At 36.9% G+C, this 27,154-nt stretch overlaps 1 protein-coding gene across 1 annotated transcript in view; it reads left to right on the top strand.

Moving 5' to 3' along the window:
• Positions 1-27,154, top strand: part of LOC134536769 (uncharacterized) — a 791,154-nt gene that overhangs the window by 471,989 nt on the left and 292,011 nt on the right. Inside the window, exon 2 of the mRNA XM_063376681.1 lies at positions 15,269-15,367. Within this exon, the coding sequence (XP_063232751.1) occupies positions 15,269-15,367 (99 nt within the window). The remainder of the gene's footprint in view (positions 1-15,268; positions 15,368-27,154) is intronic.

The following is a 27,154-nucleotide window of genomic DNA, read 5'->3' as shown; positions in this document are numbered from 1 at the left end:
CACGCTAGTAAACTCGTGGGGGAAAAAAAATGTGGTACGAAAGTTACGAACATATCATCAACTAGTATTAATTGGTTATGTTAAAGACTAAAATTATCAGAAAATATTCTTGATGTATTTAGCTCAAGATTATATATTTTTCTAAAGAACTATTTGTTAATTTAGCGTTACACACCTTTGTCTAGTCATGTTATTGTGTCATGTCATTCTACAATTAATACTTTATTGTGACTGTAACTCGTTCAACAGGTAATTCATCAACACTTCTTTAACACCAGTTTCAAAAGTTGGCTCAGTTCATGAAAGTTTCTAGTGACGTTATAAAGTAGTTATAAAAATTTATTTAAAAATTCTGTAACAAAAACTTAGTCTGGCAGCATTGATAGGATGCGTCCTTAAATTCTTTTTTTCTTGATTGCTGTTTGATGTGTAACATCTTAGCTCTCGGTATATGACATTTGGTAGAATTTCGTGAATGTAACGGAAATCGCATCGAACGGGAATGTGTACCTACCCATGGTGCTGACATATGTGGCGGATGGTGCGAACCATTGTTCATAGAGATAAAGAGGAAACTTTATAGTATTAACTTTTTAGTGGATTTTAACAACATGGGCAGTATTTTATAAAATTATTCGTCGAAAATCAGGTCCAAAAACGGGTTTTATTTTTTGCATTAATCGGAGCCGTTTCACCATATAGTATTTCACTCTGCAAATCGATTTATTCGACAGTCGACGTAGCTGCTCCGGCAACAAACTCTAGCGGCGGGTGCGGAAACTACGCGTGATTCGCGTGCAGAAATGTATGCATGAACCACAATTTTGGGGTTTATTTAACACGCTCGACATTATTTTGAAGCATTCCACGTTAAACTTTGTGTCCGAGTTTCGTTTTATAATTGTATTTACAACACGAGACCATATGATTATTTTTTAAAAGGGGTTAGATTTTACACATCACTGGCGAGCACCAAAAGACTTGCTCGCAATTCTTTTTTTCTTTCCTGTGAACACGTTCGCTCATTGAGAAGCCTAAGATGTACATCAAGTTCTGTCCCTGCCCGAACACGCCCGAATATTCACCTTCGGCCAACCTCGGGATTTGTTTTATTTTTGCGCAGGAAAAATGAATTCATATATTAAAAGCGGTTGGTTAGGTTAGCTACATTAAAACACTTTAAAACACTATGGACGGTTAGTAAGGTTAGTATAGCTACATTAAAATAAACAGAGAAATATAAATATATATGTAAATGAACCCGAGGTTGGCCGAAGGTGAATATTCTGGCGTGTTCGGGCAGGGACAGAACTTGATGTACATCTTAGGCTTCCCATTGAAATGGCTTTAACGCCCACAGCGCAAGACTGTGATCTCCCCAGCAGTCGGGACGACCGTCGCTGAAAAGCGTCCGGCGAGGCAACTGCCGCTGCCAGTTGCCCGCGTGAAAAAAGTGGCTTTTAAAGAACCGATTCTTTACATAGCGAAAAAAAATTGGTTGTCTGTAAAGTCGGTTTACGGACGATAGTTTAACGTGACAAAGTCATAACAAAACATTGATGAAATTACTGCATACTTTTATGAATAAAATTGAATCATTTTTATTGAATTATCACTATTTTGTATGGATACAAAGAAGGAGTGAAGTGAAATCTACAATTTAATTGATAAATTTACTTTTTTTGCACTCCTTAATTCAAATATGTTTATTACTTTAACGAACAGATTAATTTTAACTATAACTTTTATACATGTTTGCTATTTAACTTCTTCCAATCTGTGTTATTCTGTTAAGGATAGGACGATGATAGGAAAAGTAGGAAACGAATGGGAGTGTTTCAAGTTTAATGTGCCTCGAAAAATTCAAATCGATGGTTGTTCCAATCGAGGGGAAGAGAGATAGATGCGGCGTAAGCTTACAATGAGCGTAACGGGACAATGAGTAATCTTTTTTCGTGCGTGCAGCCGGCGTTCATCGATTTTTTAGACGTTGTCACGTCAAAAAAGTGCTTTCGTTCGATCAAAGATCCGTTCGCTTGGGACGAATGGTTCACGAACGACTCCGGAGACCCGCCTGAACGCGACAGATCGACGAACGAGTCGGCCAGCACGTTCTGACCGACTGATTTCTTCGGGACCCGTGACGCAGTTCGGCCGGATGTTTCCACCCCCCCCCCCCTACCTTCCCCTCACCCGTAGGTTTCCTTACCCCTGACGGACTATTTTTATTCCTCGCGATTTCTCTCCACCCCCCCCCCCCCCCACCGGGAAGTTCGCGCGCCCAGACACCATCAATCTACGTCATCGTTCGCTCGCCGCACAGCTTTTTCCCGTCCGACCTCACCGACATTTGACGGCCGATCCCGTCGTGCTTCTCGTTCTTAATGTCCGTAAAAGAGAGAAAATGTTTCATATGGAAGCGATTTTGTATGCGTTATCCAGTTGCTGGCAACTCAGGAAAAAAAAAAAAAACTAGGAAAGGCTAGTGAGTGACGACGTCGCAGTTAGTCAGGTAAAACATTTTATTTACGGCTATTTGCCTGATTAAAAAAATAATAATAATACGAAGCGTACATCCGTAGAAATTGCCCGAGGTAATAGCTAGTGGCATAAAATTAAATAAGCAAATTTTACCAAAAAAAAATAATAATAATTTCGTCTGTGCTGTGTTATTTCATTTTCATTCCAATTTTTTTTTATCGAAGAAAACTTTTATTTTGCAATATGCAAGCAATGCATTTTGTTCTGTGCACAAAATTTTGCCGTCGCATGTACCGTACTACATGTTGTTTCTTAAGTTAGGCCAGTAGTCATAAATGCACTTTTGTCCTGACTTATTAGGTCGTGGTCACCCACTGGAATTCATTCCTCAGAGTTTATACAGTTTGCAAATTCTAATTTATGCTTCAATAACCTATTTTTTTTAATACATTACTTCTGAAAATTCAGAATGTAGAGAGAAAGAATGGTGGTTGATAAGGTTGAATATCATGTTTCATGTAGATAAATTTTGTGCAACGGGCGGCTTTTGAAGAATCAGAGAAAAATTTTTTATTGGGCAAACTATCGTGTAACTATGCGGTTGTAAGGCGTCTAAGGCTTCCGTTGAAAAAAGTACGGTTATATATAACAAAAAATTAATTTAATACACACATAATATTTATAAATTTTCAATTTATTTTAATATTGTGCAAATGAAAATTATTTCTGATATATTTTATATAAATATGAAATGATAATAAAATATTTTACTAAAAAATTATATTAATATGTATGTTTTAAGTGTATATGTGCTATTTACCGATAATTTTAGCAGCAAGAAATTAAGTGACCCAAAAAAGAAAATATGAAAATTCAAAAGAGCGTAATTACAAAAAAAAAACAAATATGCCAAAAAATCTTTCTTTTGCAGAAACATATATTATATACACAAAAACAAATATAATATTATTTTTAATACAATTAAAAACTTCAAACAAATAAGTATTTAAAAAAAATTTCGAAAGGGTATAAGTACAAAATTCAAATATCATAAATATATTCCCAGTATTTTCAGTAATGAAAACAATTAATTGTTTTTAGGTTAGAGCTAATCTTTTTAGATATAAGCCTTTTTTTAGTAATTGTAAAATTGAAAAATTATAAACATAACACTTCAATTTAATAATCAAGGTGTGTTCCACTTATGTAGCTGTATTTCAAGGGTTATTTTATAGTTACACTTCTATTTTATATTTTATACACATATATATTAAGTAGGCTAATATTTGTGCTTCATTATACACTTGTGCCCAAGGTATTTATATCACTTTAGCGTTAGAGCGTAACTATATGTAGGATAGTTGTCTTTGTTTGCATATATTCAGACTAATTTTTTTTAGCAGACACTGTTAATAAAACATAATATTCTCATAGGAAATATATATCTATACCTCGGAAGCATAAGGCACTATGTCCACACTTCGACAAAATGCACTTTCAACCATAGACTTGACCACAATTTGATGTTCTTTCTAGTAGCACACAACACTCAAAGTACGATATTTCAAAAATGTATATATTATTTGGTAGAAAATAGTTAAGTAAATAATAAAAGTTTTTTTACACTGCTCTCATGAAAGATTGTGACATAGTGTCGTTTATTTATTGTGATTCTTCTGAAGATATTTTTGTGAAAAAAAACTATTTTTAAAAGAATGATTTATGTTTCTTCAGCTAAAGACACATTTTATGTTTATTACAAAATAGTAAAATAAAATATAGAAAATCTGTTATTAGAAATGTATTAGTAATTCATTTATAATTGGCCTACGTGTATATATATATATATATATATATATATATATATATATATATATATATTTCAAAATGGCATCTGGCCTTCAAAAAGAGAGGGAAGTTCAACATCACTGGTTTATCGTGACGAGCCATCCCAGCAATTGCCTGAAATAATGTCGGGAGTTCCGTGCGAAAATGGAAATCACGACGGTATTGGAACTGTGGTCTGATGGAAGGCGACCACAGTGCCCTATTGCTGCGTCACCTTGCTTCCAATGACATTTCGGCTATCCTGATATACTGTGATAGTTTGAGACCCGGAAATTTTCACGGATACGTCTGGCTTCGTGGTAGAATTCAAAGTCATAGAGATGTGCTCAACCCATGTTTGCTTCCCATCGGTTGATTTCATAGCGTGAACATTTGTATCCTTTTTTTAATTGTCACTACCTGATTCGCTTGCTTCTCTCCTAGCTCGCCATAGTTGGCTCACGGTCGCAGAGGGGCGTGTCCAAATAACTTCGGTCCAATCCTGAAAACAGTGCGAGAGTGAAAAGGTTTGCATTCTAACTTGCGACTAATTAATGCACGAAAGTTCCGTGCCTAGTGATGGTTTAGTACAATAGGTTATGGATTATTATTTCTATAGTTTCCTTCGACTGTGTCTTGAGTTCGTTGGCGTTATTTGGAAGGGGGAGAAGTGTTTATTTGGAAGAGGGAGGGGTGTTGGTTTTGAAGGGGGGAGTGTATATATATTGAGGTAGGAGGGGTGGTGATTTAGGAGGGGATGGGGTAATGATTTGGAAGGGGAAGTGCGTTGTTTTTGGGTGGGGAGGGGTGTCGATTTGGAATGGGAGGTATTGATTTGGAATTATGAGAAGCTTTGATTTGGAAGGAGGATATGTGTTGATTTGGAAGGGGGCGCGTTTTTAATTTATTGCGGGAAGGGACTTCGATGTTAATATTGAAGGGGAATGGGCGTTGATTTTTAAGGGGGAGGTGCCCGCGCGGGACTCGTAGAATTAAAAATACCTCATTGATAACTTGAGTCGGTTAACCACACACGCCCAAAACCCTTGGGCCTCAGATTCCTCCCCCTTCCCCTTCTATTTTCCCCTTTCCCAGCGAATTATACAGACATACGCTCCTGCTCGAGTTCTGACGTCTTGAAAGTCCTCGATGTCTACAGGACGATAAGCTTAGGTTAAAATTATAATGGAACATGACATTTTAATTCTATATCATTCGGTGATCGCAATGCACCTGCTATGTTCTAACATTTAATGGAGAACGAAATACCTCGCCACATCTGTCATTTTATTTTAACAACACTATTGTTATCAAAATAACCTAAGAAGAACATATATGCCTAACCCGACTTGGTGATGTTATAGCGGAATATAAAGTCTGTAGATATAATTTTGTTGCCCCTGGGAATTCATACTGGCCCCAAGAAAAATAAATTACTAGATTAGCGTCGACTAATTAACAAGACAGAAGTAAAGATTTTGTGGTTTATGATATTCCTAACATTTAAAGATAGCAATGGTTTTGTTTATTTCATGTTTATGCCGATGGTATTCGCTTCACGTTTAGCACTGTACCAGCAAAAACCTTAAGTGCGTATTAGAAACTAGATACATGAAAGTAAAAGCTAATCTATTGGCTTGCAGTTGTTGACACGGCAGTATATCGGATATCGTTTGAACGATAGGCAGTATATACCGACAGTCATTTGACCGAAAAAAAAAACTAAAAATTTATCTCGCTAGGAAAATGTCTTACAGCTTGCAACAGGCAGTTGACCGACAGGAATTATACCGAAAGTCGTTTGACCGATAATGGCGTGACCGAAAGTAATTTTTTTCCGATATTTCGGACCGATGACTTTCGGTATACTGACTGCTTGCTGCCCTTGCAGGTCCGACGCAGTAGACGCGCACATTCACCATCATCGACGCACAATTTGACGCACATTCACTAACATCGTTGCACTTTTCAAACCCCATATTCATCATTGACGCATTATTCGACGCACATTCACCAACGTCAATTCATAATTCGACGCACATTCACTTACAACGATACACTCTTTGACCCATATTTAGGGGCATGCAGATTTCGCGAAAAGATTTCGAGACTTGATGAAAGTTAAAACACTGTAGCACCGTCTGTGTTTCGTGATTGGGTGAGTTTCTCCCAGGTACATATCGATTGTTACAACACCAATCACAGTAATTCAGTGCGGAAGCAAACGCGTCCTGAGTGGCTCGGTTCAAATAAGGTAACGACTTCTCTCGCAGACGGCCGCCAATCACAAGGAAGAAACCACAGGTGCGGGTATACCTTGTTGCAGTCTAATAAGAGTTCAGAGCTTTTCGCGAAAAATGCCTGCCCCTACCCATATTCACCATCGACGCACATTCACCACCATGGACGCACACGCACTTACGTCGAAGCAATGTTCGACGCGTCATTTGCTGCACATTCGCTGACAGTTTCCTTTTGGGAAGTTGCCTCCGACCGGGGGATGATGAGATTGACGGACTCAAAAACAATGCGCGATATCGTAGCGACGCTGAAATGCAGGAAATCCATCACGGCGAGGTTTTAACGACCTTCGTGGGGTTATTTACTGCCCTTTCAGCGGGGCGGAGCCCGTCGGCCGCGGACTGTGGACAGTGGCGGTTGTCACCGATACGCCGCCAGATGTCTCTCTGTGTAGCTCGCGCCCGTGTCTCTGGCTGCTGATGGATTGCCTCCGTCCGCTTCGGGTTCTCACCGGGTGCGTTCCGCGCCTTCCCGTCAACCTGTCATCGATAGAGCCACCATTACACAAAAACACTTCTACAAAATAATTCTTTGGAAATTGTTACCAAGAAAAAGTTTTATAATACTACAGAAAATAGGCTATATTGTGACTTTGTACAAAACATGGCTAAGGTTGTTTTTTTGCATATTAAATACTTTCCCATATAATACTGAGTATTTCTTACTACAATTAGCATATAATTTTAATACTTCAATAAATTGATGATTTCATTGAAGCAATTCTTTTCAAACCATGGAAAATTGAATCGAATATTCAGAGATTAGACTTTATTTAGTTTTATTATACTTATAAATGTGCGCAGTTAATAATGGAAAGCTATTCAGGGGACAGTTTTCAAATAACTTGAGACAGTGTAGGTACGGGTTAAACTCAAAAAAAAAAGCACAAATTCCCGGTTAAGAATCTGAAGCCAGTATTACTGCGAACACTATTTTTGGAGTGATACAGCTGTTTTCATGTAAATGTACAAATTTCTAAATATCTGTAATTTTACATGATTATTTCTGTTTCATTTACAAAAAATACAGTGGATGGTTAAACATGATTCGGTGAGATGATTGGCTGGGTGGTTTTTGATGTGTAAACATTTCAGCTCTCGGTATACGGTATTTCGTAAATGGAACGGAAGTCGATGAACGGAAATTTGGCAGAAAGATGGTGGACCCACGTATAGCAACGTAAACCCGTAGATTTACGTATAGCAACGTAAACCCTGTCGTCATCGGGGACTTACAAAACGTATTGGTGTGCCGAATGAAACTAAACGATAGTGTTAGTGATAGTGTGTAACACGTAGCTATGATTTTTTTTTCAATTTATAAAATACACTTTTCAAGATAAAAGTGAGTATTTATTACGATATTTGCCGCATAACTTTGTATTTTAATTGATGTTTCATTAAAGGAAAACAAAATTTAACCGTGGATAAGATAATCAAATGTATCCATAACTAGGCTTTATTTTTTTTTATTGTGGTTATTAATGTGCGTAGTTAATACTGGAAAGCATTTCAGGGATTTTTTTTACAAATAACTTCAATTATTGGAGGTACCTAACTATATTTCGGTAAGCTAAATTAGTCATAGTAAAAAGTAATCTCAATTTTTAAAATACTTAAGAAACCTGGCATTGCAATGTTCATAATACATAATCTCCTTCTAAATTCCCAATAGGCTTAGTAGCACAGTGGAGAGCGAGCACTTGGTAACCTCAAAGGGCGTAGTTCAAAAGGCACTGGATTCTTTTTTAATAACAATATAATATAGGTAGTAATGTTGAGTCAGCTGAATAATTTTAAAGATTGTTTGTAGGGAGTATTTACAGACTAATTTCAGTCTTTTAAGCAAATACAAATATACAAACATATACTTAGAGTAATAATATGTGTTTTTAAATGTTTAAGTAATACCGCGGAAGTATTATTTCTAACGTGTGCAACTTTGTACTGTTGACTGTTTATTAAATTTAACAAGATTGGCAGTATTTTAATAATATTCGTGTAGAAAGTCAGTTCTAAAGCCGGGGTTTTATCGCAGCCGTTTTTAATAGTTTGAAATTATTGGTTTTCGTGTTTCGTGAGAAAATTTACTATCAAGTGTTTAACGTACACTATAGGTTTTTTCTTCGTAAATCGAACAGAAATATTAATGTTAAATTACAGATATTTGTAAATTTACACATTTACATGAAAACAACTTTAACGCTACAATATAGTGTTCGCAGTAAAACTGGGTTCGGGCATTTATGTCTCGTGTTGGTCCAGTGGTACCTCCAATAATTGAAGTTATTTGTAAAAAAAATCCCTGAAATGCTTTCCAGTATTAACTGCGCACATTAATAACCACAATAAAACAAAATAAAGCCCAGTTATGGATACATTTGATTATATTATCCACGGTTAAATTTTGTTTTCCTTTAATGAAACATCAATTAAAATAAAAAGTTATGCGGCAAATATCGTAAGAAATACTCACTTTTATCTTGAAAAGTGTATTTTATAAATTAAAAAAAAACTACGTGTTACACAGAGTTACGGTATGTTTCTTTTAGCAACTGGTTTCCAAAGGAATCATTTGTAAAAGTACAGAAACTTTTTTGACGTGACAACGTCTAATAAATCGATGAACGTCGGCTGCACGCACGAAAAAGTGTCCCGTAACGCACATTGTCGCGTTATTCTGTGTACCGTTACGCTCATTGTACGCTTGCGCCGCATCTATCTCTCTTCCACTCGATTGGAACAACCATCGATTTGACTTTTTCGAGACACATTAAACTTGAAACACTCCCATTCGTTTCCTACTTTTCTTATCATCGTCCTATCCTTAACAGAATAACACAGATTGGAAGCAGTTAAATAGCAAACATGTATAAAAGTTATAGTTAAAATAATCTCTTCGTTAAAGTAATAAACATATTTGAATTAATGAGTGAAAATAAAAGTAAATTTATCAATTAAATTGTATATTTCATTTCACTCCTTTGTATTCATACAAAATAGTGATAATTCAATAAAAATGATTCAATTTTATTCATAAAAGTATGCAATCCTTTCATCAATGTTTTGTTATCGCGTTGTCACGTTAAACTATCGTCCGTAAACCGATTTTACAGACAACCAATTTTTTTTTTTTTTTTCGTTTGTGGATATAAAACAATGACCTGGAACGGGACGTAACCCCCCATGACGTGCAGACGTTGTCTCCCTCGCCGCTCCGTCCTTCTTTCCGACCCATATTCCGTGCCTAAGCACGTTAACAATTTATTACCCCGCAGTGTGCGATGGTCTCTCGTTCACGTTGGCAAGACCTGCTCCGTCACGCGAAACTGACGTCATGCCCGGGGCGATGCCCGCTCGTGTTTCTCTCCTCTTTGGAGTTCTGGCCAGACAGTCGCCTCATTTCATCTTTGGAATTTCCGGCTGCATCAACTTCCACGCGGCTTAAAAAATATCTTCATTTTCAATTTTTTATGCGACTAAATCCAAATAAAATAATTTATTTCATGTGACCATGTGAGACACAAAACTAAATGACGTCACACTAATGAGTGGTCTCACTTTTTTGTATCTAGTCATTGTTCCCCCCCCCTCCTTTCCCCCCCTCTAACATGAGAAGGTAGGAGTGCTTTCAGTTCTGCCTAGTGATGAATTTTTTTTTTTAAAGTTGTTCGAGCAAATATTCAGACCTCTACAGCTAAATATTGTATCGTAACGAAACAAACAAACACACGGAAAACAGATTTCTTTGGAAACCAGTTGCCAATAAATAGTTGATAATACTATAGTAAATATATTGTAATTTTGTTGAACAAATGGTTATGGTCCTTTTTTAATATTTGAGACACGCTTTTTTTTCTTCAGATAATACTGGGTATTTCTTACGAAAATTGGCACATATTTTTATTTTTTAATTGATGTTTTATCAAGCGTAATGTTTTTAAACCATGGAAAATATTATCAAATATAAAATTATCGAACTTCATTTTTTTGTGCTTATTAATGTGCGCAGTTATTACTGAAAATCCATTTAGGAAACGCTTTACAAATAACTTTAACTATTGTAGGTACTAGGTTAACACAAACCATAAACGTCCGGATAAGGATCCGAACCCAGTATTACTGCAAACATTATATTGTAGTGATGCGCCTTATCTTCGCGTGGGATTTGGCGCGCGAGTGTAATTAAAACCGAGCGTTTCTTCGCTCTGCCAAGTTTTGTTTGTGCTGCTGTCGCCTTTTGTGCCATTTTAATTAAGCAAATTTCCGGGCATACCTGTGAGACATCTCCACTTGAAGACCGTGTAGTAAAAAAAATCACGGTGGTACAAAATAATGCACGAGTTGAATTTTTTTGCACCTTTTATGTGATGGAGTACTGCGCCTTTATAGACAATATATATGCATGTGTATATTTTTTTATTGCCTGAAAACCCCATGACTGAATTATATAATTAATTTTCAGTTTTTTTTTCTGAGTTCGTGTATTCATCAATTGTTCGGCGTTGTACGTATTGATGTTTATTACGTCAAAAATATTTTACAATATAAAACCCCTAAGTAGCTAATTAATCTTATCCGTTTCAGAGGTAGCTAAGCTCTTACCATTTAATGAATGTTTTTATTTCCCCCCTCCCCCATAGTTTGTTTTGGCCATAGTCATTAATGGAAAACAGATTTTTCCAACATTGAATGCCCTTCATTTACTAACAATCTTTTATTATACTAAAAAAAAAAACCTGTTTCCCAACTATTAACAGCGAGTAAACAGAATTGGATTTTTTTTTAATGTCAACATTTTGTGTTGATTTTTGTTAGCTACGATTTGGAGCTCTTTCTGTTTTCTTTTTATGCGTTAATTAAAAATGAAAATTAGTTTCTCCATTGAATTTTATCTAATTTTGAAATGTTGTGGGCGTGGTTAAAGAAAGCGATTTCCTAATTAGCCTGAGCTTTTGCTTTTGAAGCTTCTGATTAGGGAATTAAGTTTTACATGATCGTTGCCAAAAACGATGGTAGTCACGCTATAATTGTAAGTTTAATAGCTACACAACAGAATACCTTTATATAGATTTTGTAAATATTAACCCGCTAATAACTACACCGGCTCTTGATGGAGACTTAAAGGTTTGTGCCCCGCCACTTTGTTTTTCAAATGTTAAGCCATATCTTGCGACTACAACCTTTTATATTATTGTTTATGTCTGGATTGTTGATTTAGTGAAAATGCATAAAACTTTAATGAATCTGCCAGGCATAGAAAACCTGTGTTAAACAACTGCATATTTTACAAGTCGTTAAAAAATCGTACTTTATTGCTTATGAATCAGGCCATACAGAAAGGCTTTCAGTCAATCTGGTAAGATTCAGCTTGACCTTGAAAAATAAATTGTTCCTCAATGTTTTTTTTAGACTATCCAATGCTCATAATGCTATATAGATGTCTATTTTATTTCCGCCACGTATGTTTTAAACAAACGCCCTTGAAATTATTTTTTTCTGAATTGAACGTTTAGTGACTTAAGCCCTTTCTACATGCACCGATTCATATGATGTCTCATTGCATAAAGTCTCACACGAAGAGTATGTTGTGCTGAACAAGCAAAGATGGGTTAAGTTACATTACCTGTGACAACTTACAAGTTGTATTATAATTCCTGAATCAATCGGAACCATGATTAAATATAATATTTTGCAGTCGATATTGATAACTTAAAACAATCGTGCAGCAAAGCGTAGATCGAAATTATTTTTTGCGTATGTTCAATAGCGTTTGTCAACCGTGCATTTGTTTGTATTTTTCCTTGTGCGTGTTGTATTTCCATTGCTTTGTTGTTAAATATAAGCCCTTTCATATTAAACCTTTTCAGAGAGGATTTCAATTGTGCTGTCGTCATGTTCAGCTTACCATGCTGCGACGTACTTGATAAAATTATTGCGTATTCAGGGGCTGCATTAATTTTTTTTGTGAGTAGTCTTTCATGCTAAAGGCTTATGTTTTACTTTACTCGTCTGAATAGGCATGTTTACTTGCGTCGGAAAAACACAGCGTGAATTGAAAATCAAAACTTTGCGCAGAGATATTTACAAGTCCTTTGATTATATATTTGTTTGTTTTCTTTCAAACGCCGCCAATACATCCAGGTTCGTTTGTGATTGTGGTTATTGTTGCGTGGAATTTTGAAAGTTGAGTTTTTAGTCAACGCAGGTGTTTTAAGGGGTATTGTTGAAACGTTTCGTGACAAGAATCCATATTTTGTGTGTGTGTGTGTAATTCTTTTCCACAGCTCCTCTGTGTCGCATGATTTAACCGCAACAGCCTGTGACCGGAATTCAAGATCGTTAATCACGGGCCCTCTGTTCGTCGCCTGGAAAACCCCGGCGAAAAAGGCTATCACGAGCTCACGCCTTTTTTGAGTTTCGGAGTTATCAATTGATCGTCGGGAAGCCGACTGAAAAGAGCTGACTCGCTCTGAAAATTGCGTGGCGGAAGATAAACAAACAAAAAAAAATATTTAAATAAATGTACTTCTCGCGGTCGAATTAGCGTTGAGCGGCGTGAATGGTGTGCGGGCGTTATTCGATTACGGAAATGGGATTGGGCGTGGTGTGTACTGTTGCGCACGCGAACCGATAGATCGCGCGTATATTTCACTCGGTTGTTGTTTCGAATTAATGTTTTTTTTCCCCCTCTTCCCCCCCCCCACTTTCTCCTCTTCCTTCCCCCCCTCCCTTTCCTCCTGAAACACCAACCTATGGATGGTGCCACAGTTGTAGGACCGTATATTATCGCGGGGTACAAAAGTCACCTGCACCTGGAATAATTTCCCCGTGGGACCCGACATCATACGTAAATTATCTCTTGTATACTCGCGACAGTTCGAGCTGATGGCGTTTTCTTGGTACGATCGTGATGCTGTTGTGTAGGTCTCTGTAGTTCTCGTTTGGAAAGGGTTGTGTGTGTGTGTGTGGGGGGGGGGGGGGGGAGATTTTGTGCCGAACACCTTTCCTTAGCCAACTTGGAAATTTATGTGAATTAATTAAAAAGCAGTATGTTTGAAAATAAGATGGATGAGTCTTGAATTTATTTGAAAATAACAGTGGCAAAGAAAAAAATATGTTTTAGTACCTGCGGCACTGTGAAGCTTCTGTGCGGGTGATGAACACAAATTTTTAAGTCGGAGGCAAGATTGAGTTACCACGAATTAAGCATCTAATCCTCTTACTCTGACTTGAGCACAAACACAATAAATTGCTTTAAATGTTGTTCACTGTTCTCTTTACTTTACAAAAATTGAAACACATTGATATGACAATATTCCAAATGATAATTATGTCCTGAGTGAACTCGCAGCGGTAATCTAAACTTGCTACCGGGGTGCACCCTTGAATTTCCCAATTCGGATAAAACATTAAGAATGAAAATACAATAATAGTGATTACAATAATTAAAATACCTTTGTGATTTGATTTACAGTTTATTACCGCGTAACAATATGTGCTAACCCATGCTTCCAGCTTATGGTAATTAAACTCTTTCAACCTTGACGTAAGCGTTAGCGTGAACGTAATAAATTCTCATGCTAAATACAACAAGAAAGACAAAGTAAAAAATTCCAAAGTTTTGCAAAAAAATAAAAGGTTTGGAGAAACGTTGGACGTTAACACGCGCGATGTCAAACTGTATTATGGCTCGTGACGGTAAATTAGTCGTGCGAAATCTCATGTAAGAAATACTTAGGTCCATTCCTCGCACCGCCGTGGCGTTCTCGACAGGCCTGCTCGCACTTGCTCGCGTCGCAAGCTACTTATAGCTAGGGGCAGGTATTTTTCGCGAAAAGATCTGAACACTTATTAGACTGCAACAAGGTATACCCGCACCTGTGGTTTCTCCCCCTTGTGATTGGCGGCCATCTGCGAGAGAAGTCGTTGCCTTGTTTGACCGAGCCACTCAGGGCGCGTTTACTTCCGCGATGAATCACTGTGATTGGTGTTGTTACAATCGATATGTACCTGAGAGAAACTAGCCCAACCACGAAACACAGACGATGCTATAGTGTTTTAACTTTCATCTAGTCTCAACATCTTTTCGCGAAATCTGCATGCCCCTACTTATAGCCTGACCCGAACATGAGGGCCGCCGCCACTTCTCTTTCGTACTGTATGTAATCGTCTGGACTAGCATACAACTTCCCAGAAACGCACGAGACGTAAATAAGGTTTTGGTTCATCTATCGGCATGGCATTCGTGTATTCTACTGCAACTATTTCACCAAAAAATTAACAATTCTTATGAGCTGTTAGTCCGAGTTCGTCACCGCTACTACTGGGTAGCCGCTTAAAAATGCTAAACGCTGCTGTCACGATACAAAAAAAAAAGTTTCCAAAACCATCTTTACTGCATTTAATTGGTCATCTCCTTACCTAATGGCATTTTATTTCTTATTTCATTACTGCCGTTATGTAATTTACTTGTTTTGTTTTTGAGCAACGGCATTGTTTCTCGAACAGTACTGTCCATATGGCTATACATAAAGCTTGCCTGCAAACCTTTCAACTCGGGTAACTTTATTCGTGTCCCAGTTTGTAGTTGAAGGTGATCGAATGTTGTGAAATGTTTGTCTGAAGTGGACGTGGTTTTTTTTTTCTTTGTCATGCAGGTGGTGGAGAAGGACAAAGGACCCGGAGCAGACGCCAACAAAGGAAGCAGCGAGAAGAGGAAGTCTGACGAAGGAGAACCCAACAAAGATCTTAAAAAGGTAGGGAGGGGATCTCCGCTTTTGGCCTTTTGGCTGCCCAACTTTTCGGCTACGCCTCCGCTTAAGGGAACCTACTTCGCTTGCATATGTTAGGGCCATATTCCAAGACACAAAAGTAAAGGTTTAGGTGTTGAATATGCAATACCTGTACCCTAACCATATTCCAAGTGCACGATAGGACACGGCCAGTCCCTTGTTTTTAGGGCACTGATTTTTGGCGTCCTATCTGTTGCCAATTTGATCCATAACTGTATATATATTTTTTTCCTTTTTAATGAACTTTAATGTAACTTTTACGATTACAATTTCCCCACCCCCCTCCTAATATATTAAAAAACAGCAAACATAAATACGGCCAAAAATTCATCGTTTATTCTTGTACAACTAAAATTAAATATTTTATTTCACATTATAATTCCATAGTTTTAAAAAATAAGCTAAAATTACGATGGATTCAACGAAGTACAACTGTTTATAGCCTCGCACAAGTCCTCGTTTATTAAAACGGCTGCCGATCTGATACCTTACAGGGGTTCAGTTAGGACACGTTTTGGAATATGACCCGAAAGTTAGGGTACGGCAGTTGCCCAACAAGGCGGCGCATATTCGCTACCTTACTCAAACGTCTTGGAATACCGCCCTTAAACTCTGCAACTGGTTGAATGCAGGAGTGCAAATCTGTAGGATACGCAAGGAGGGCCCTCTGAAACTTTGTAGGGTGGGGAGTGAACCCGCGAGATTTGCACGTGGGTTTTAGCCGACAAAAGCCATCTATGGGTAGGGTGCTTCTATGTATTATGCTGCCCACATGTTGGCCTATATGCATGCAATAAGCAGACAACTTTAAATATATGGAAAGTTTTCCATGAAACATAGTTTTAACGTTTATCAACCATGCTTCACAATCAAGATTTTGCCAGAGAAGCGGGCCCCTTCTTTAATGGGTGGCCTTCTTAAATTCCCTGGGGGGGGGGGGGTGTTTATGTCCCATGGTTACATGTATTCTCAACATGTTCGGGCCCGGGTTAACCCTCATACAAACTTAACAGGTTTTTCCAAGTACAGTTTTTGTGAATACCCAGTGCGTGGCATCCAGAGTTCCTGTCACGTGACACTCCCAGCACACATACTACGTCTACCTGTGTGTGTTTTTTATTTAATTTGCTATGTGTTTTTAATTTCGTTTATTGATTGGTAGTTTATTTCACAATATGTGGTGCTTTTTGTACTACTTTTTCCCATGTGTACGTAGTTTAAAGGTTTTTACTCAAGGATCTGTACTAAACTGGACATACTATCGAACCCAAACACGGGAAGAAACTGTTATCTATGTAAACATTATTCCTTGTGATCAAGTAAAAAATTCCCTATCGGCACAGTCTACAGGCGTAGGTATATTTCGAAGTACCTAATTATTCTGTAAATGGACTCTTTTATAAGCGTATGCAACATTTTATAGAACTTAAAGTGAATCACATATTTATGTTTTCCAATAGTACAAAATGATCGGCAAAATATTTTTTCATTTCCCATGAAGGGAATATATTTTAAATGATTTTTACTCAATGCATCCAGCTTTGAATATGTTAGAACGAATTGCATAGCTATTCAATTAATCAATTTTTTTTCCTTCTGACACTATTTTTCATCTTTTGCACTAATAACGTGGTCGTATGAAAATTTGCTTTTCACCTAAGTTTAATATAATATTAAAATGGTTAAAAATATATTCGACTAATTTGGTACTAAGGAATTTTAATTTTTTTTTAAATTTCAAACCCCTTTTTTACGGTAATGATTCATTCATAAAAAATTGTTTCAACCATAATTTAGATAAAATTTAGGATTTTTATAATAAATTATAACAGATTTGATAGTATAGGTATCTATTAAAGAAAGCAATGATTTTACTTTTTACTTTCAAACATTGTTATTTCCGTCCCTGGTAGTAATGAATGGTTACAAAAAAAATTTCAAAAACTGTTTTAAACAATATTTGAAATGTTAAAAGTAAAAATGGATTCGATAGTGTAAGAGAAGTTTTATTTATTTTCTTATAAATTATAACGGATTTTATAGTGTATATGGAACGGAAATGTTTGATTTTTGTTTTTAATTTCTACCCTTATGTTTTTCAAACCTTTATATCAATTGTTTCAGACAAAATTTTTAGAAAAAAGTATCAGATTTACAAACCATTAGACGGATTTAATGATGTGGTTTTGAAGGGAGGTATGAATTTCTTGTCCTCCAACTCCTGTTTTTTCCACCCCTTGCAGTTATAAGTTGGCCGTTTCAAAAATTTATCTTGGCAAAAGTTTTTTTATATTACTCCTACAAAATATGGAACGTTCAAAAGGATTTGAAATTCGTCATATTATAGGAGTTTTCGGTTTTTCTCAAAACCTTCTCCATTTCTGCCTCTTTGGTTGTATATTCTCCATTAAAGAACTCGGCCGAGATTTTCTGTTACTAGATTTCATGTATCAGTTTGGAAATTATTTGTGAAAAATTATATATATGGGGGTCTATGGGCCATGAAACGAAAGATTATATGAAAAAACTTCCTGAAGTTCGACCATGGTAACGGCTACAATCGGTAGTCTTTCTTCGAAATCTACCTAAAATCTGTATGCTTAATGTACACCTTAAAATTATTATTAAAACCGAACCATTCAGAACGACATACCCTATATTCTTGCTTGTGGTTGACTGGCTTAACATCAACAAATCATAGTTAGGGGCAGGCATTTTATTTTGAAATGATCTGAACGCTCATTAGACTGCAATATAATATGACCGTGCCAGATATTTTTATTTTCGTGTGATTGACGACCAACTGCAACTAAAGCCATTGCCTTATTTGACCAGGCCATTCAGGACGCGTTTATTTCCGAGCTCAATATTGGGATTGGTGTGTTCACGGTATGCTTAAAAAAAACTCGACCAATTACGAAACACGGATTATGGTACAACAATTTAACTATCAGCTAGTTTCGAAATATTTTCGCAAATAAATACATGCCCCTAATCATAGCTGAAAAAGTTCGCCGAAGCTGCAAATTATTCGACAGGCAAATAAAATAAATTAACTGTTTTCGTTTGTTTATGTAAATGGCAATGTTGAATAATTGTGTTGTATTCTAGCTTAAAGGATGCATTCAATTGCCCATATTGATTCATAAATATGATGTCGATTAGAGCTGTAAATCGATTTCCTTGTAATCTAAGCACTTTTTTTTTGGTCAAGTGAAAGTTGTCAGATGTGACTACCGTAGCATATTAACTTAAAATTGTTTAGCTGTGCCGTGTAACCGTTCTCAGAAATAAACGTTCGTTCATCTGTCTGTTGATATCGCATTCATTCATTAAACGGTTTTCTGTATTAACTATATTGTACTATATTCGTAATTGTTTTGTGTGATACTGTAGGAAATGTAAGTATACTTAGTAATTAATTTTTAATTATGTCGTTCGAATAACACATTTTTTTTGTTATTTTTACATTGCTGATAATAAGAGAAACCAAAGCATTTGCATTTTTATTGACGGCATATTCAAATAGGAAAAAATCTTTTTGCTATATTTACATTTTTTAAAATGATTTTTCATGTTTTTAAATTATTTCAAAGATGACATTTTAATTTCATTGGTTATTTGTTTTACTTTTCTGTAGACTTCACTACAGCGGATAAATTATTACGTTTACAGCCACTTCTGTGTAAATTATTATCCGGGGAAAAGCTGCGTTGTTTGGAAACTTTACAACTTTTTACTGGCAACGAAATAAATTGGTTTCTCTCTCAATAGTAAAATAACTTAGGTGATAAGTAGGTCTGAAATTACTGGTGTTTCAGCCACGATGGCTGTCCAAATATATAGACACGCTGAAGTGGCAACAGTTGTTTTACTGTTGCTTCGTGCGTCAAGCCGCGCTCTTCTGGATGTTTCCAGATCCTCTCTCATTGTCGCGCCGTCAAATGGGACGTGCAGTTTCGTAATAAAAGTAGCAGTGGCAGTTGTACATAGGAAAAAATATATATACATTTTATGTACTTTTACAAAAAAATTTCTTTGGAAACCAGTTGCCAAGAAATAGTTTGTAACACTAAAATAATGATATTTTAACTTTTTACTTTTGCAAATATGAAATTCGTTTTTCGAGATAATACTGACTATTTATTACGAAAATTGGAACATAATTTTATATTTTATTTTATTTTTCATTTAAGCATATATTATTTAAACCACGGAAAAGATAATCGACTAATCAATAATTGTGCTTTATTATTTTTTATTAATGTGCACAGTTATAACAGGAAATATCCAGGCATCGGTTAGAAATAACTTTGAACTAATGGAATACCGGGACAACACAACGCATAATTTCCCGGGTAAGAATCCATACCCAGTTTTGTTCCATTCACAAAAAGAATACAGTCATGTGATTTGTCTCATAACTGTCTCAGGGCTGTCGTTTTTATACACTGTTAAACGTTTTCACCTTTAATTTACGAAGCTCGCTGGTTATAAACTAGCCAGGGATCTTCGTAAATTACGTGCACTAAGTTCTTTTACTTTTAACACAAATCCACAAGAATAATCGCGGTATGTTAACAAAACCTTTAAAAAAAAAACTGGTTATGTCTACAGCAAGAACACTCATCTTTCTTCATCATGTGTGTTTACCTTTTTTCAACGAAACACAAAACACGGAATTCGAAATCCACCGTAGTGTGTGTGTGTGTGTGTGGGTGTATATATATATATATATATATATATATATATATTCAAATTGGCATTGAGGTTGACGAGAGTACTTTCTTGAGTAAAATTTCTCACGAAGCATTATACCGAAATCTTTGTTGGATGAGTTTAACACAGATGTCTGCTCATTGTCAATTTTGCCAAAAAAAAACTTCTCAAGTAAGAAATTAACTACAATCAGTGGCGAGTACAAGAGATTTTTTCGGAGTTTGTGATTTTAATAAAAATAAAAAATTAAACAGATGTTTAAAAAACAACTTTCATTACTCTTGGCGCTAACATACTAGGGCCTACAGTAAGAGGAGCCGTAGTTGATGCGGTTTCTCACAAAGTTTAAATTGCAGGTGTTCGTATCCGGCCCGGGGGGGGGGGGGGGGGTGTAAATATATATTTCTTATCCCCCCAATCCTGTGACTTCCGCCCCTGAGGATTTGTTTGCCACCCCCCTCTGAAAGTGTTCTGCACGCGCCACTGCCCCGGACCAATAGCAAAACATCGCGCGGCGTGTCAGGGCCAATCACACCCGCTGCACAATCCTGGCGGCCGGTCAAAACTCACGTAGTTCCGTCTCTGTAAACTTCGCTGTTCTGTGGCGTCGCGCACGTCTCGCGCGGCGCAGTGAGTGATAAATCACTCCCTCCCGTGCCACTTGCTACATTGTTTTCTATTGTTTCCCCTCCTCCTTCTTCTCTCACCGTACTTTTTGTGTTTTTTTTCCTATCGGTTTTATGATTTCGTCTTGTGACTCATTCCCTCTCCCGCAGTTTATCACGAATCTGTCTGTGCGGCGTGCGACGGTTGTGTGACGCGTTCAGCGGGAGAACTCTCGACTGCTTCCACCACATGGCGGCGTTCACTTCGACACGTCTCAACCTTGGGTCCTTCATTTCCTTTCCTTCCTGTTCTCCTTGCCGTCCGTTACACGCGAAGAATGCTCAAGTTGGCCCGCCTGGCTGCGTCGTTTCTGAAGCGCCAATTACGAACCGCTCATGATTTGTGGGTAGTGTTTGATTACGAATAGCAATTCGAAATACTGGCCTTTTCCTTCCATGATTTTGTCTTTTAACGTGTACCTTTTTGGACAGCAAAAAAAGGTTAAAAATGTTTTTTTCACGTACGTCTTTTAAGTCTGAAAAATTATACTCACAGTAAATGGTATACAGCAGGGTTCGGCAGACTTTCGAGTGAGATGAACCAAAAATTAAGTAAACTAAAGTTTCAAATTTTTTAGAGAGCCGTAACATGTATTTTCTCTGCATCTACGTGGAATTTTAAAACGATAAAAAAAGAGATAAAATCAAAATATTTTATTCACAAATTTAACAGAAAGACTTTCGTTCTATGACGATTGAATGAAAGCTATTCATGTAAAAAAAAAAATAATATTCATTGATCTCACTCAGTTCATAGGTTTGGTTGTAAGTAGTACAACTATAAAAGTAGGGATATTTTCTTTAATTTGACAAATATTTTTTAATATTTTAATTTAAAAATGTAACACATAAGACTATGTATTTTTAAATAATATTTTGTATGTTAATTTCTTTAATTACAGTAGGCCTACGTGGAAAAAAAGGTACACTTAAAACACTGTAAAGTACGCGGGCCACGGATGCCGTACAAATTATGCATGGTACGTTTACTGCTGTTATAAATAGCCCAGGGTGGGGTGGTGGGTGGTAATCAGAATTTCTCTCCCCTGAAGCGAAGAAAAGCCGAAAATTAACTCTCGCAGGTGGAACTTGGCGGTCTGAATTTAAAAAAAAAAAAAAAAAAACATCTGATGAGAATTTGTACGTTTGAACAATTTTTTTAAAATGCATATTACCTAATCCACTTTAGAATCCATCCACCGACCGGAAACGAGTCGAGAACGAATTTTTGCTAATGTTTAACTAATTTTCATATTTTTCGTAAATTATTTTATTTTTGGGGTGTTTCTAATATTTTAGCTCGATACCTTCCTTGTGTGTTGGGTTACCCAATCAAGAATAAGCCAACACAAGTCAGACACCCGCCTGGGAACGGCCTCTGAAATAATGAAAAAATTACATTTTTTTTTATTTTGTCTAATTTTTGAGTGTGATATTTTTTTTGCCCCTAAAAGCAGAGTAAAACAATCAAATACACAAAATTTAAGGTAAGAGCCAAATGCAATCAACCTTGTTAGAAGAAATTACGCAACTAGAAAATACGTTAAACACTTCATTCAAAATTAACTCTTGCGTTTGAACATGGTTCCTGTAGCACGCAATGGATCACTCCGCATCGATAAAAGCTACAACATATTTGCTACTACTGTACATTTTTTATACTATGTGTAGGTACTTACAATACCCGAAAATGTCTTAATACAATTCGGCCTGGTTATCATACTTAAGCAATTTAAATAGTTACACATGAAAAATACACAAATTACAAAAATACCTATTAATTAGTTTTATACAATCATATTTTAATGACTCGACCCGGGTCTACTAATAGTCCGCTCACCGGGGCACCGCATATTTTCCTTTCGGAGGCACGTTTTCTTCTTTTACTTGAAGTAGTTCTACTGGCCACAGACTTCACTTTATGTATCGTTCAGTTACAGTTTTACGGGCGGGTCCTCTCGCGCGACCAATCGATATGAAGTCGCAACACTCGCACAGTCGAACTGGGACTCCATGTGATACAGCAAGCTGACTCCGCCCACGGGAATGCAATGGCTCAGGGGGCAGGGGCGTAGCCAGGGGGGGTTTTAGGGGGTTCAAGTCCCCCCCCTTACCCCCAAATATTTAATTAAATTTCTTATTCATCACTCAAACTAATTTCATATTAATAATTAATAAAAATTTACCATTACAATATTTAAATTTAAGTACCGAAAACAGCTAAAATACCACTATTTTACACATTAAAATCCAAATTTTCCCGGGGGAGGACCCCCGGACCCCTTGCTTTAATACGGGGGGGGGGGGGGGGGGGGGGTGGCGGCAGGCTTCTTAACACCCCCCCATACACAAATCCTGGCTACGCCACTGCTCAGGGGAAGGGAGCTGATGACTTTCTTGTCCACGGAATACGTCGCCTCGAACACCAGGTCTCCTGACCCAGTGCGACCCACAGAGCAGCGGGTCGTTAACCACAACGCCGAAATACCACAACGCCGAACGTGCAATAACGCCGAATACCATAACGACGAATGCCAAATTGACTGCAACGCCGACAGCTAGAAAACTGCTGTGTACCACAACGCCGAAATACAGGAACGCTGAAAAATGTTGCTGCGGGGGGGGGGGGGGGGGGGGGGGGGGGGGGGGGGGGGGGGTTGGGGGGCCACAGGAGCAAAATGAAAAACAACTGAATGAATTTGTGTGCTAACCTTACCTAACCTAACCTTTGTGGCAGTCCTGCAATGACATTTTTTGGCGTTAATGTATTTCGGCGTTGTGGTACACAGCAGTTTTCTAGCTGTCGGCGTTGTAGTCTATTTGGCATTCGGCGTTATTGTACGTTCGGCGTTGTGGTGCGTCCCACAGAGAAACTGCTTGAAGGCTTGCCCGGCCTATATACTCGCTGGTCGGGCGCGCAGGCTTTGGTTCGCCGCGAGTTCTGCTCACAGAGTTCCCCGTCCGGGTACTCTCGACTCGTGCACTTCAAACACCAAACATTTACGTAAAGTTATTTAAGTTGAGCCGCCACTCCCGTCCGGCCCGGCCCGATCGCAATCAGCTGGGGTAGCTCGCATTCGTCACTACGTCACTACGTCACTACGTCACTCCTAGAGCGCCTGGCGGCGGAGACGTGCAAACAGTTTATATTGGCGCGCAATTTGGTTAACGTACTTTATAGTTCATACGTGTCCACGTATTTCAGGCCTCACGTAAAATATGCGTTACTCTAAAACTAACAAAATATCTTAAAACAATTTAATCTAAAAATGCATTAAAAACTTAACGTGATACGAAGCAGACTGCCAACTTTACCAAAAAAAATAACTAGACAGTTGTTTTAATCGAAGCTTACGCGCATATCAAACTAACTTAAAAATGAAAGAAAATTAATTTACTAAAATTAACCCAAAATTTAGAACCAAGTAATAAACAATATTAACAAAATTAAATAATTAGATAAGGTAGATGCCGGTTAACGTCTCTTAAGATTTTTGGCCATAGCTAAACTGGCATTTGTTTTTTCTGCTACAAAATATTTTCATAAGATATTTACTTATTGTAATAATGTGGACGTAAAAATGCCCCAAATATTCATAATTATCACAACTTGCTTGTGTTACAATTTTTGAAATGGCTTTCAAATAATAGTAATGACGAGAAAATGAAAAAGAAAAAATCACCGTGGCGTGGGAAGCCGAGCCTTAAGAACGATATTGCTGATTATTTATGCACCTTGATTTTAAACCAAAGAGAAAAAAAATCCAAAGACGCATTTAGGCAGATTATTCGAGCGTCTGTCTGGGGGTAAGTGAATCTAAGTTTTCCTCCCCCCCCCCCCCCCCCCCAACAACAGGTTCAGTCACGTCGTCCCTCACTTTGCAATGGTAATTGTAGTCCCACGCGTCGCCGGGTTTCGCGCAGGATCGCTAACTCCTTAAAAATTAAATTTTGTGGTCGTCAGATTTTTTTTTATCAACTTGCCACTGCAGCCAAGTCTAACACTCCATCCCAGAGGGGGTTTAATGCCTGCCCCCTAACCCTTCTATTCCCTAAACTTTCAAGGAACAATGCTTTATTTCAATTTTCTTACTGGTAACTTAGTCAACAACGTTGTAATTTTGACAGCTGAAATTTTTTTCATCACTTCATTAATTCTGAGAATGATAGTGGTTAGTTATCCGAGTTCTTTGGAAAATAAATTCTTGAGTTCACACACACACACACACACCAACACACACACACACACACAAACACACACACACACACACATATATATATATATATATATATATATATATATAATTGGATGTTAGCATGTATGACGTTGATAAACTCGGACACCGTTTGACTGATCGCCATGAAAGTTGGTACATCGAAGTGTTTTTTTTATGGAGAAGGTTTTTATGGGATCCATATTTTTGTATGTAACTCGTCACTAAATGGCGCTGCAGTGCATCAACTTCTAAACCGTTCCGGTCGCCATGGGTAGATAGAAATTACAGGTAATTGTAATTGTGTGTAATTTCTCTATGTCCACCACACTGTCGTATAGCGCTATACATTTTGCTTTAACTCGTGAACAATATATCACCCTGTGTTCAGCCCGGGCAACGCCGGATACTGCAGCTAGTAATGGTATAAATGTGTATGAAATGACAGACTAATGGTTCACACGAATCCGTCAACAAAATTACTCGTTAATGGCATGTTTCACTTGTTAATTATTTTCCTGCATTTATTATTTCTGACTTATTAACTGTTCATCTAGGAAAAAATGCACATATGATATACCCATCTGTGTGTCATATATGCTGCGGTTAATAAAATATAAATTTTATACATCTTTTACATGTGTGTATAAATTACGCGTATTTAAGGCCATGTCAGCCTGCTGACAATATAATTGGAGAGGTAGTATATAAATAAATATTATGGCTTCCAAGTGTTTCCATCAAATTTAGTTGGATGGATAAACTCAGACGTATTTTAAACATGTCACTTTTTAATTTTTATTACTGGACCCAGGTGGCACTGACTTTACCAGTTTTAAGATTAAAAGAAATAATAAATTTGCAATTTTTGTGCATTTTTTTAACTTTAACAAATATCTGTAAATTAAAAAAAAATATATAAATTAGTTTCATAATAAAATGAATGTTCTGTTATTTTTAAAAGTAATATTAAATGATTTTATTTTTACTTGTACGATTTTTTAAATATAATATTCATATTAACGTTATTTTAGGTTTTTCGCCTATATAATCTCTTTGATCGCTCGTGTGCTATTCGCAATTTTGAATATTCGTTGTGACGGAAACAGACACAATTTCCTTCTTCGTGGAGAATGATCCTCATTGGTTGATTGCATCTAACATCGAAAATATTTTATTACCTGTCCTGTATACAAAATATCTGATGGAAACTCGAAATCATCAATTATGGCTGTGTTAGTGAAGTTTTATGTGACGACCTAACCTTCCACCATTATTTTACAAAACATATTTGAAGGTGTTGGATACGAAAGTTTGATAGTGTAACAGGGCCTTTGGCGAAAATTTTATCCACGTATGTTATGCCAAATGACTTGCTAATCAATTTTAAGTTACATTTTTTTTTAATTTTTATATTGTAGCATAGCTAAATATTTATTTTATTTTCAATTTTTTATATTTTGTCTTTGATGGAATTATTTTTAATGCAACGTTAAAATACAAAGATTGTGTATGTTCAATTTATTTTTATACGTTACCACAAAAATTATTCTATCAGGAAATTTATCGTGTATATATTTCTAGCTTGGTCGTGATGTGGTTGTACTTATACGGGATGCTTAATATTAGTTGTTACGTATATCTCATTAAGGGCATGTTGTAGCAAAGTGTAGCATTAAAAGTAAAGTATTAGCGTGTTTGATGCGTCCGACATAGGTTGTATTTAACTTGGTACGTCCGGTAGTGGTTTCATGTCGAGTATTTGGAGAGCCGTGTTTGGGAAGTGGAGTAGGGGGAGGGGGAGGATGATAACTCTGTCTCGTGTAATTGCAGTGTTTATGGACGGTTGTTTGCATTGCCCTTGCGAGCTGAACGAGTGGGTATAACATTCATTCCGCTGGCGCGGTCCTCGTTGCAACCAAAATCACCATCAGCAAACACTCGTGTGAATTAATTACAAAGTAACGGCTCGAAATGACATAAGTTTTAAGTTAAACAAAAAAACACGAATCGGACCAGGTAATAAACAAAAAAATAAAATAAATTAATTAACTGTAACTACCGTGAATTTAAGTATATATCCCTTTTTGCGTGAATTAAATATTTAATATATTAATAAACGTTTTGACAAAAAAAATATTTGTGGCAGTCAC

Source organism: Bacillus rossius, chromosome 11 (assembly GCF_032445375.1).
Source record: "Bacillus rossius redtenbacheri isolate Brsri chromosome 11, Brsri_v3, whole genome shotgun sequence".
Classification (NCBI taxonomy): Eukaryota; Metazoa; Arthropoda; class Insecta; order Phasmatodea; family Bacillidae; genus Bacillus; species Bacillus rossius.
Note: the sequence above shows the minus strand (reverse complement) of the source record. Positions and strands in the feature narration are given on the sequence as shown.